This window comes from Carcharodon carcharias, chromosome 8 (assembly GCF_017639515.1).
Source record: "Carcharodon carcharias isolate sCarCar2 chromosome 8, sCarCar2.pri, whole genome shotgun sequence".
In the NCBI taxonomy this organism is placed as follows: domain Eukaryota; kingdom Metazoa; phylum Chordata; class Chondrichthyes; order Lamniformes; family Lamnidae; genus Carcharodon; species Carcharodon carcharias.
The window spans coordinates 161,990,861-162,003,681 of NC_054474.1; the positions used below are offsets into that span (position 1 = coordinate 161,990,861).

Consider the following 12,821-nt stretch of genomic DNA (forward strand, 5'->3'; position numbering starts at 1 on the left):
GCCCATATCCTTAGCAGTATCCAGTGCTTTCAGCCGTTTCTTGATATCGCATGGAGTGAATTGAATTGGCTGAAAACTGGCATCTGTGATGTTGGAGACTTCCGGAGGAGGCCCGAGTTGGATCATCCAATTGGCACTTCTGGCTGAACGTTGTAGCAAATGCTTCAGCCTTATCTTTTGCAGTGATGTGCTGGGCTCTCCCATCATTGAGGATGGGGATATTTATGGAGCCCTCTCCTCCACTGAGTTGTTTAATTGTCCACCACCATTCACAACTGAATGTGGCAGGACTGTAGAGCCTAGATCTGATCCATTAGTTGTGGGATTGCTTAGCTGTATCTATCACTTGCTGCTTATGTTGTTTTACACACAAGTAGTCCTGTGTTATAGCTTCACCAGGTCCTGGCATGCCCTCCTGCACTCTTCATTGAACCAGGGTTGATCTCCTGGCTTGATGGTAATGATAGAGTGGGGGATATGCCAGGCCATGAAGTTACAAATTGTGTTCGAGTACAATCTTGCTGCTGCTGATGGTCCACACCGCCTCATCGATGCCCAGTCTGGAGTTGCTAGATCTGTTTGGAATCTATCCCATTTAGCACGATGGTAGTGCCACACAGCACGATGGAGGGTATCCTCAATTTAACCTTCCTGTGTCCACAAATAAAAGTTTCAGCTCCACCAATGGGAAGCAGACTAAAAAAAATCAACAAAAATCCAGATTTTAGATGATTATGTCATAAACTAGATTTCTAGATCATGGGAGTTGTCTTTGTAACATCTATTTCCAACTATTAGTAATACAATAGATTTGCATTTCAAATTTTACATATGGCACGTATTGATATAAATTTTCTGTCCTCATTATGTCTAGCTCAGGTACTCAGCCACTGTTAAGAACTTTGCCTGATTCACTAACAACTTGGGAAGTCCAAGGAGTTGGAATTTCTGAGACTGGTAAGTAAATAGCCAAACAGACAAACAATTTTAGGACTTGCCAATATTAAGCATCAGATTCAATCCTTCTTACTTTTCATATTTTATGCAGGTATATGTGTTGCTGACCCAATAAAAGTGACAGTTTACCAAGATGTGATTCTAAAAGCAAAACTACCTTATTCTGTCGTGCGAGGTGAACAAGTGCAACTAAGAGCTTCTGTATATAATTATCGGAAGGACAAAATAGGGGTATATCTGAAAAATTTGTTTGTCAGAAATATGCATTACAATATCATGTTGGCAGCTATCTGGTATTGCTTTGAACAAGGCTTATTCATTGCTGCATTTTGATTATATGAATATCAGAACATGCTCAGAAACCTCTGATAAATATGAACATTTAACCAATGGGAGATGGATTTGGTACACATACACGCACACACACACACTAAGAGTCCAAATAAAAGTTAACAAAACATACAAATCAGTCTTCATCTCCGTGCTCACTTCTTTAGACAGGAGTCCACCCCCCATTCAGCGGATCTTTTCACCCACCTCCATTATTCTCCCTCCACCTGGACCCCTCTCTCTGGCCTCTAAAGCACCTCCTTTAGCCCTTACCACCATCATTAACACTCCGTTTGTCTTTTTGTCCATGACATCTTTGTCAATCTTTCCTTAGCCCCCACCTATTGTTGGCCCTCTACCCAGCTTCAACTGCTCCACCCCCTTTAAACAGTATAAATTTCATCACATTTCTACTTCTCTTTAGCTCTGAAGAAACATTAACTCTGTTTTTCTCTTCACAGATACTGTCAGACCTTCTGAGTTTTTCCAAGATTTTCCGTTTTTATTTATTGTTATTATAATACAAATCAGTTCTTGGCTTGTCCATGAAGTATGGATGGTGGTACATTGCAACTAGTAAGTTGAATGATTTCAGTAGCGTTGACTTTGGCAGATTCGCAGTCTGTTGGAGACACTTGCTGGCTTGTTCCCAGAGGGAGAAGTGGCCTGATTGTCTCTGCAAGGGTAATTAAAGAGGCTGTCCTGTTTCTTCCTGTTTGCTGTCTGTCTCTGCTAAAACACAATTGCCTCCAGCAAGAGAGAGGGAGATTGCATGCCTGTCTTTGCAGGAGTGACTGACTGGTGTTGCTTCTTGCTTTTGTCGCTATAATCCACTGGTCTTCAGCCAGTTTTAACCCATTTTCTCTGTGTATTCCTGGAAGAGAGAAATAAGCATGTCTTGCAACAAGTCTATTTTGCTTTCATCTCAGAACTTTTTTACACTTTCTGAGGCATAAATCAACAGGAGATGGGTTTTTGAATTTTCTGATGAGATATAGGGAACAGTCCATTGTCTCTACAAACATGGGAGATTAAAGAACAAGAACAAAAATATGTGGAAAAACTCAGCATGTCTGACAGCATCTGCGGAGAGGGATACAGTTGACGTTTCGAGTCCGTATGACCCTTCATTCAGTTCTGATGAAGGGTCATATGGACTCAAAACATCAACTGTATCCCTCTCCGCAGATACTGTCAGACCTGCTGAGTTTTTCCACATATTTTTGATTTTGTTCTAAATTTCCAGCATCTGCAGTATTTTGTTTTTATGGGAGATTAAAGCCTAGCCTTTAGCTTTTTCCATAGCTTTCTTTCAAGTGTCTCTGTTTGAAGTGGGCTTTGACACCTCTTCAGGTGTGAAATTCCATGTTCTCAGGAAATATCTATCAGTATAATTCACATAGGAACTTTTCCAGAAAATGGTCACTTTACAGTATCAGCCATCTTTTGATCGGTGCCTTTACTTGTATTTCTTAAAAAAACACGTCTTCCCTAAAAAATTCTGTATGCTTGTAGGTAGTTGGAGAAGCTGTAGCTTATATTTTGTGACATATGTTCCTAGGACATTTCAGTGTGCTCTATAACCAATTCATTCAGTCAATGAAATGGATAAATATAAAGTTGGAAATGCTCTGGCACTTATTTTGTTTCTTCCTTTCCTTTGCCTTGGTTTACTTGTTCAATCTGGTGTTTGATTCTTCAGCCTTTCATGCCAGTCAGGAAGTGATATTATGGTCACAACTTTACTGTTAAGATTTCTCTTCTAATCAAAAGAACTAAAGATGCTACCTGAAAGAGAAGGTATTACGCCAACAGGATCTGTAAGTCTGTATATCTGAGGTCCCTTAAAGAAACTATTGTCCCTCTGATTTTCCTTGTTGAATTATACCCCTAGTATGCAGGATAATCTTTCATCTAAAAATGATATCCTGCTAAAGGTGAATCATCTATTTTTATTCTGAGGTTACTATAATGTTATAAAGATTTTGAGGGGAGTTGACAGAGTAGATGCTGAGAGAATGTTTTCTTGTGGGGGAACCTAGAACCACGGGGCACAGTTTCACAATAAAGGGAATCTCATTTAAGATGGATATGAGAAGGAATTTCTTCTCTCAGAGAGTCATTAAGCTTTGGATTCTGTACCCCAGACGGCATTGGTGGCTGGGTTACTGAATGTATTCAAGGCTAAATTAGAGAGATTTTTGATTTACAAGGGAGTCAAAGATGATGGGGTTAGGCAGGAAAGTGGAGTTAAAGCCACATTCAGATCAGCCATGATCTTATTGAATGGTAGAGCAGGCAAAAGGGGCCAAATGACCTGCTCCTGTTCCTAGTTCTTATGATCTTATGTTCTATTTGTCCTCAGGGCATCCCGAAGTGCTTTACAAATATTTAATTAGTTTTGAATTAAATCATTGTTATTATATAACTAAACACGGCAGGTAATTTGTAAACAGCAAATTCTGAATCAACAAACAAGATAAACAATTAATTCATGTTGATGATGTTGGTTGGAGAAAGAATGTTGGCCAAGAGATATGCTTTTGAGTAGTACTGTGAGATCTTTCATATTGCCTTTAACAGACAGGTGGAGGCTCTGTTTAATGTGTCATCTGTACACCCCTGATAAACAGGACTCCTCCAATTTTACAATGAAGTGCAGTCCAGCTACTTTGTGGTAAATCCTGTAGTGGAAGTTGAGTGATATTAACTGAGCTAAGCTGCCACTACTTAAGTGTATAAATTGTAAAAGAAAGCACTGTTCAGCCCTAATAATTAATTGTGCATTGTTTGTTTAAAGGTTTGTGTACAAATAAGTACAGAAGACGGAACATGTTTGTTCAAAGGCTCTCAAACAAGCATTGAAGGAAGGCAGCATACTGCTTGCCAAAGAAAAACCTTGGAAAGTTTCTCAGCACTTCCATTTACATTCACTATACTTCCTCTGAAAATAGGTGTCCACAGCATAAATTTCACACTTAAAACTCAACATTCAGCAAATGAAATTACTGTCCACAAATTGCTTGTAGTGGTATGTTGCAATTCTTCAGTTTATTATCTTTCCTATTTTGTAAGTAATTGTAAGTTTAAAAAAAGAATAAACTGGAGCATATTAGAAGCAAAATACAAAATTAAAATATAAATCCTGTTTAATGATATGAATGTCACAAATGTAAAATAGAAACTGATAGTGTTAATTTTGTCCTAGTAAATTTAGGAATACTTTTGATGGTTTATTGAATTTATCCAGGGGTCATTGAACCATACAGATCAGGAAGGTCCCAGCTCAGTCTGAGCTGGTTTAGCTGACCTTGGTTGGGGTTTCTGATCATTATGCAGTAACCACTACTGGAATTATGCATATGGTGCCCCTGAAGTTTAACTGGTTCTACTCATTGTCAGGCTTAACATCTTATAACAACTTGCATTACATAGCACCTTTAGAATAGAAAAAAGTTTCAAGGTCTTCGAGGTTGCGATTAAAGGAAAGAATGGGAAAATGGCTGAGAGCACTTCTTTAAAGGATAAATTTTAACAATAATTTTTTTTGCAAGAAAGGGATCATATATAAATAAAAGTTATTCTTATTTTGAAGTTGAGGCATAGATCTAGCAAAGTGGAGGAAGGAGTTCTAGAGTGAAGAGACAAAGTGCTAAATGCCATTGATGTTTAAAACATGGGAGAGGAGAGATTTTGCAGTGGAGGGATGTTAGCATGTTAGTGGAGGTCATGGACAGGAACTTAAGATTGAGTCAGGTTGCAGTGGTCAGGAGGAGCAAAGTAATGGAGACAATTCAAAAATATGTGGCTAGATTCAGTGGAACCCCCTCAGGAGCAGGCATGGTGGTGGGGTGGGCCAGGGAATCAGGAGTACCTGCATCAGATTCCCAGCATTGGAAAAACTGTTCTCAATCAAGTTGGGGGTGGAAGGGCTCAATGCAGAATCCTACCTGCCAGCAGTGGGAAGGCAATTAGGCTCATTAATGAGCCACTTAAAGTTAATTATCCCTGAGCCCACCAGAATTTAGTGGTGCCTCTGTGATTCTCCCCAACTCACACAGGTTTCCCATGCCTTACAAAGGCTGCGCAGCAAACCCTGTTTGGGGGGGCATCTCTTGTTGACAGGCACTCTGTGCCTGATCGAGTGACCTGGCATTGGGAATGGGGGTCTGCTGAAAGCCAGGCCCCTGCTCTTTCCTCTGACCATACTCATCAGTGAACCCCTCCCCACAACCCAACTCATGCCCTCACTCACCTGTGCTCTGGGATCCAGTGTCGATCCTGGTGTGGTGCTGCCTGCAGTGGAGACTTGTCAGCCTCTGATTGGCTGGAAACCCGCGGGAGCAGGATTTCTGCCCTCCAGGGGCCTTAATCATGAGGGAGGCCCAACGCTAGCCAGTTAAGTGCCTGACGGTTACTTAATTGCATCGGGCCTTTGCCGGTTCTTGCTGGTTCTCCAACCAATGTGGAGGGAGCCAGGTCACTGGAACAAAATCCAACCCACTGTCTTGGATTCACTTTGCTGAGAGATAGAGGGCAGAATTTTCCGTGCCCACTGCGGTTGGGCATGTTTGCCAGCGTGAACGGAAAAAATGATGAGAGGGCCAAAAATTAGTTTCACAACATCATGAAACCAGGTTGCAATTGTTCGCCAGACCTGCTGAGTTTTTCCAGCATTTTCTGTTTTTGTTTTAGATTTCCAGCATCTGCAGTATTTTGTTTTTATCTCAGACATTCTTGGGAGTTTATTTACAATAGTGAACATTATGTACAATTGATTAACACCCTTGCCCAGGCTATGCAACTACATCTTCTTAACCTTCCTAAAACTGCCGCTACATCTTGGTGCTCCCCCGACATCCACAGTGGAGGTGGAGGCAGCCTGCTGACTGCTACGGTCTGTCTGTGATGACCTGGAGGGCTGAGACCAGGAGGGCCCCAGCCTGCTTTCAAGGTCCTGCCATGTGGCAGTGGCACCCTCCTCAGCCTGTGGAGCTGGAGCTGCTGAGGTCACAGGATGGGCCAGACACTCCCAGAGTCACCTGGGTGGTTGGCCCTGGGGTGTGCGCCTGCTGATCTTCCTCCCCTATGGGTGCCCGAGGAACCCTGACAGATTCCTTGAGGATAAGGGATAGCTGGAGTGAGATCAAGCTTCCCCACACCCCACACACACTGTGGAGGCCAACTTCAGCATTAAGGATGGAATTCAGCCCGCACAGCAGTGCAGGACCGATGTCCTGGACTAAGGTCTCCATGGCGGCCGCCAACCTACTAGTGTTGACCACAGTGCATTGGAATGCTGGTGATATCACCTCAGCCTGAATGTGGATGAACTCCTCCATCAAGCCTTGCAACCTGAGGAATGCAGCGGACATCCCTTCTTGATGTTCCTGAGCTTGCCTTTGCAGCTCCAGCAACTGAGCCATGACTGAGTCCAGAGGCTCGTTATCTGACTTGGACTCAGCAGATTTCTTGTATCCAGCAGACCTCCGAGTGCCAGAGACCTAAGATGTCCCTGCCACCACCTGCTGTGGATCAGACATTGTGATGTGCTCACCAGATTGTGATCCCGAGGCAATTCTACAGCTAGATCCCACCAAGGTGTGTGTCTCTGCATTGGTGGAGTGTGTGGGTGAGCATTGCGACGCATCTTCAATGAAAGTTCCTTCAGGGCTTGATTGGAGGTCATGGACTCTGTCAGCTGTTTCCCAGATATACTTGTGAAAACAAGGAGAGATAATTAGTGCATGGCAGGGGGCTGCAGAACAGGACAAATTGCTCACAGCATGGTTGTCTGATGGATGTTGCATTGCTGGATCTTTACTTGGTTGGGCCCTGCTGACCTCACCGTCAGCACAGGAACAGTCCAGATCCTCGCCGACCCCACTGGATGGCTCTGTTTTCAAAGCCCATGAGGACCTTGATTTCAGGCATTCCTCCACCAGTCTGCAACCTCTCCCTTTTGTTGTGTGCCAGCTTGCCCTGCATGAATACAGATGGAGAGAGTGCAAGAAGATGCCTACAAGGTGAGATGATAAGTATGCCTGGCATGTGTGAGTGGTAAGTGGTCCAATGGACGGAATGAGGAGTGAAGGTGTCTATGAGAGAGTGAGTGGTGATGTGCCTTGAACTGGCAGTGAGTGAGATCCCTGTGGATGTGTGATGGAATTGTGAGTGTGTGAGTTGAGAGTGATGAGAAGAGTGATTTACCCTGGTGGAACAGAGGAGATCATTCATCCTTTCTCGGCACTGGATGCCTGTCCTCTTTTGTAGGGTGTTGGTGTTGACCACAACTGCCACTGCCTCCCATGCTGGATTAGTGATGTTGCTGCCCCTCCTCTGCCTCCATTGCATCCAAAAGTCGCTCAAGCGATGTGTCATTAAACCAGTGGACTTTCAGGGCCATGTCTTCTTTGCAGCAATCCTGGGCTAGAAGCACTGAGAGGTGTTTGCATGGCTACAGTTTAAATATGGTGCCCGGCATGATGAAACGGCAAGGTGATGGCATGGTGGGCGAATGAGAGCCTGCCTGCCATCGAAACGGTGTGCTTCCTGGGAATGCGTGATTAATGAGGCGGGATTGAGACGATACGACACTACCACATCAGGGCAAGTCTGGGTCAATTCCACCCAGAGTGTCATTGGAGATTGGCAACGATTTAGTAATAAGTAAGCAGGATTTGCTGCAGGATAGAATCCAGGTGACAGAATGTCGAATGAGTTGGAGATTATGTAAGGTGTAGATAGTAAAGAGGACATTGGAAAGTTCTGGAATTTGCAAAAGCATGGTGATAGTTTCACTAGCAGTGAGGGTAAGGAAGAGGGAGAGATAAAGGCAGACAATCTGGAGGCAGAGTTGGTGAAAAGCACCTGAGTCATAGTCCTTTGGGTGAAGTATAGTTGGCAGGGAGGCAAATTGTGGTGCCCCACTAAATCAACAATCTCAGTACAGGCTGGAAATTGAAACTAGGGTCTTCAGTTCAGTGCTACACTAAGCAGTACAATTAACCACGTGACTAATAGAGGTGTAATGTTTCTGTTTTTTTAAACATTTCATAATGTCCAAGGCCACTTGTGATTTGCAAAGAAGATGAATTTGCAACTCATTTTCAAGAGGTTATTTAGTCAGTGGCTGCAAACTGACAAAAGGCTCATGATCTTTTCTGATTAGCAACAGAGAAGTGTTAAGCATCCATTTTCAAATTTGGTGCAACCCCTTTCTTTGCAATCAATCCTTTAATGCGGCTAGTAACCTGTCATAAGGGATTATGTCTATTCATCGGTGTATTGCCTCTGTGGCCAACACTTTCCCCCCATCAGGGGGGATGTGCTGGAGTGGGTGCGGGCGGGCGGGTTCCCAATTGGCCGCCATTTTACGTGGGTGGACCAATTAAGGCCCGCCCAGCATAATGTGCGCCAGGAAGCTCTATAAGCGGAAGAGCACACAGATCCCCCTGAGGCAAAGCGTTGCCCCAGGGAGATCGGCTCAGATTTGAAACTTTAAATAAAGATGAGAAAAATTTCGCCGCCATGTCCCCTCATGTGACACTGTGACATGAGTTGGGACATGTCCATAACTTTCAATTTGAAATATTCTGAGATTTTTTAATCATTCATGAAATCTCATCCCGTCTGTGGATGAGGTTTCATGCTTTTTCAGGAGCCCGCCAGCCCGCCGACCTGAGAATGTAAATGACGTGGAGTGACGTCGGAACACACCCAACGTCACCCCACATTGGCGAGCAGGTCCCACCCCCCCTGCTTGCCAAACAGAAGATTCTCCCCTATGAATTCCCTTAATTGCCTCCCAGGAGAACTTGCTGTTGGCACCCTGACATTTTGAAAAGTCAGATGACATAATAACGTTAATGGAAACATTGAGGGGCTACCAACTATGCATAGAAATTCAAATCATATTCCAATATGCTGTGGAATTCATGTAACATGAAACAGCATTAGAAAATTTTGATATTGACCAGAGGAAAAAGATCAACATCTTAATTTATATCTATTTTTATAGACACAGTAAACATATTGTACCTGTCCACACTTCCTGTCAACCAATCCCTTTATAGATTCCTATGTTGACTTTTGTAATGGAAACTGCCTATGTAAACTTGTTATTTGCACCCTCCCCCAAGTGGAGGCACTACAGTGCTGTAACTTGTAAGTAGCGTAATAAATTTATAAATGTTGACCTAGGGATTTATAATGGTAAAATAAAATTGACAAAATTTATGACTTCAGTATGAGGACAGAATTAAATATGCATGTACTAATCCAATTATCTCCAAGTGGCTAACCCTGCTTCACCCTTAGGCTCTCCTTGTCTCCTTAGCTCTGTCACAGGAAATTGACTGCAATGTTTTAAGTATATGTAGACTAAGTTATTTCCCAATTAATCAATTTTTGATTATTGTTAATCTATGCTCATTGGTTCTTCAGCCTGAACTTTATCATGTCTCAAATTTTTGCACAGTGGCTGTTAGGATCCATCATCACAGTTACTTCTGACCAAAAATGGATTTAAGATTAAACAAAATAATCTTCATTACTAAAATAATTCACCTCAGAGTTAAAATGATGTAAATCCCTTGAGATTCACTTGTGGTTTATAACATCATCTCAATCTCTCAGTAAGACACTGCTTCAATAACTCTGTTATCTATTGCTCCTTTAGAAATTCAAACCGTTTTGTTCCACATTAAATATTTCTGTGTATATTTTGACCTATAAACTAAGTGATTTTTACATTTTCATTTTTCTTTTTCATTGTTAACTTCTGTTTTCGTCTGCAGCCTGAAGGTATTAAGAAAGAGAAAAATTTCCCCTACATATTGGATCCAGCCAACGCCTTGGGTATGTTTTGCACTAAGTTTCCAACTTAATATTTAATTGGAGGCTTTGTTTAGAGAACTGTCCTAACCAAAGTTTGATTTTTTTAAAAATTTCCTTTAGGCAACATGGTGAGAAGGATTGAAATTCGACTGAAAACACCATTGAATATTCTCCCAAATGTAAAACCGAAGAATGTGTTGACTGTGCAAGGTAGCATTACTGCTGTTTTATTAGTTATAGAATTGAAATATTAAAGAGCTTTGCTGTTAAAAAATGACATGTGTGCTGCTCTGATAAATCAACGAGTTTCGATCAGTCCCAGGCTTGAGCGTTTTTCTGTGTTAATTATTACTGAAGTTAGCTGAAGGTGATATTGGCTGTACAGTTGACCTCAGAAGTCTGGGATAGGGAGAAGAAGATTGGTCAGGTTTCACACTCCTGATTTCTAAACAGCAATCCACAAGCAATGGATGTCAGATGAGGACAGAGTGTACCACCCCCTTCATTGAACTGAAAGCTAATTATTGATCTGGCTGGGAGTTTGATTTGGTGGTAGAATAGAGGGAGTACGGATGTACGCAAATTGGAAAGAAGTGACTAGTGGTGTCCCACAAAGATCTGTACTGGAGCCTCAACAATTCACTATTTATTGATAGCTTAAATAACATAATAGGGAGCCATATATTCAAGTTTGCTGATGAAACAAAGTTTGGTGGTATAGTAAGTAGTGTGTAATTGTAGCATAAGATTAAGAAGAGACATTGATAGATTCAGTGACCGAGCTAAATTGTAGCAGATGGATTTCAACACAGTGTGAGGTCATTCATTCTGGAGCAAGAAAAGATAGCCTGAGTGTTATTTAAATAATGAAAAGCTAGGAACAGTGGAGGTCCAAAGAGATTTAGTGGTCCAGAAGGACTAAATAGAAGGCTAAAATATAAAGGGAGGAAGTTTTGCTACAACCACATCAGGAGTGCTGTGTATGTTCCTGGGCACTGAATCTTAGAGAGGATGCACTGGCCTTAGAAGGAGAGCAGCACAGATTCACCAGAATATTTTATTTTATTTGTTCTTGGGATGTGGGTGTTGCTGCCTAGGCCAGCATTTGTTGCTTATCCTGAATTGCCATTGTTCAGAGGACATTTAAGAGTCAACCACATTGCTGTGGGTTTGGAGTCACATGCAGGCCAGACCAGGTAAGGGCAGCAGATTTCCTTCCCTAAAGGGCATTAGTGAACCAGATGGGATTTTACAACAGTTGACAATGGTTTAATGGTCATCATTAGATTTTTAATTCTAGAATTTTATTGAATTCAAATTCCACCATCTGCTGTGGCAGGATTTGAGCTGAGGTCCCCAGGGCATTACCTGGGTCTCTGGATGAGTCCAGTCCAGTGACAATACCACTACGTCATTGCCTCCCCCTCCAGGGCTCCAAAGGTTAGATTATGAGGAGAAATTACATTTCTAGGAATATAGAAAGCTAAGGTGCAATTGATTGGGGGTTTTAGGATTTTGAAAATAATTGATAGGATGGATAGAGAAACTTTTTCTTCTGGTCAGGGAATGTAGGGCAAGGAGACATAACCTTAAGATTTTAAGGAATTTAACATTAACATATTAAATGATGCAGTTAACTTTGTCTCACAATTGGTTAAGAACATAAGAAATAGTAGCAGGAGTAGGCCATTCAGCCCTTCGAGTCTGCTTGGCCATTTAGTAAGATTGTGGCTCATCCTCAACTTCAACTTCACTTTCATATCCCATATTTCCCTTAGAGTCCAAAGATCTATCTATCTCAACCTTGAATTTACTCAACAACTGAGCATTCATGGTACTAGGGTGTGGAATTTCAAAAGATTCAGAACCCTTTGAGTGAAGAAATTTATCTTCATCTCATTATGAAATGGCTGTCCTCTTATCCTGAGACTATGCCTCCTGTTTCCAGACTCTCCAGACAGGGGAAATGGCCTCTCAGCTTCGACCCTATCAAGCCCTCTCAGAATCTTATAGTTTTGAATGTGATCACCTCTCATTATTCTAAACTCCTAAGAGTGTAGGCCCATTCTATTCAATTTCATAGGTCAGCACCTTAGGAATGAATCTAGCCAGCCTCCGCTGAACCAACTCCAAGCCAAGCACATTTCTCCCTAGGCACGGAGATCAAAATTGCACTCAACACTCCAGATCAGTGCCACCAAGCCCCTGCACAACTAGCAAAACCTGCCCACTCCTGCACTTGAACACTCCAGCAACAAAGACCATAGGTTAAACCCACACACTCACAGGCTTCTGAGAAAACAGATTAGATTCAGTTGAATTGTCTGTCCGGTACTGTGTTTCATGTATACCGTATTGATTGGGTTCCTTGGAGTTGATTTGTGCGATAGTATCAAACAGATGATTTTTAATTGGCAGCCCATTTTATACCATGCACAAAGATAAAAGCTATCCCATCCGAGAATTCATCTTTAATAGTTTGGAGTGGCGTCAACTGTAGAGTAAAGTGTTAACCCTAATGCTAGCTACTGAGTATGTGCGTAAGGAGCGATGTCACAGTGATGTCACTCACTGAGAGAAGATGAGTGAGACACGCCTCAGAGAGTAGCTCCAGCTATGTCTTGATATTCTATAATCTTGTAAATAGTTAGTGATATAAATAAAAGTATTTTGAATGAAAGAGTATTGTCTCCAGT

The 12,821-nt window shown here is 42.1% G+C and overlaps 1 protein-coding gene across 1 annotated transcript in view; it reads left to right on the top strand.

Moving 5' to 3' along the window:
- The window catches only part of c5 (complement component 5), a 155,378-nt gene that overhangs the window by 93,579 nt on the left and 48,978 nt on the right, over nucleotides 1-12,821 (top strand). Inside the window, exons 19-23 of the mRNA XM_041194155.1 lie at nucleotides 875-957; nucleotides 1,049-1,188; nucleotides 4,088-4,318; nucleotides 10,086-10,146; nucleotides 10,246-10,335. Of these exons, the coding sequence (XP_041050089.1) occupies nucleotides 875-957; nucleotides 1,049-1,188; nucleotides 4,088-4,318; nucleotides 10,086-10,146; nucleotides 10,246-10,335 (605 nt within the window). The remainder of the gene's footprint in view (nucleotides 1-874; nucleotides 958-1,048; nucleotides 1,189-4,087; nucleotides 4,319-10,085; nucleotides 10,147-10,245; nucleotides 10,336-12,821) is intronic.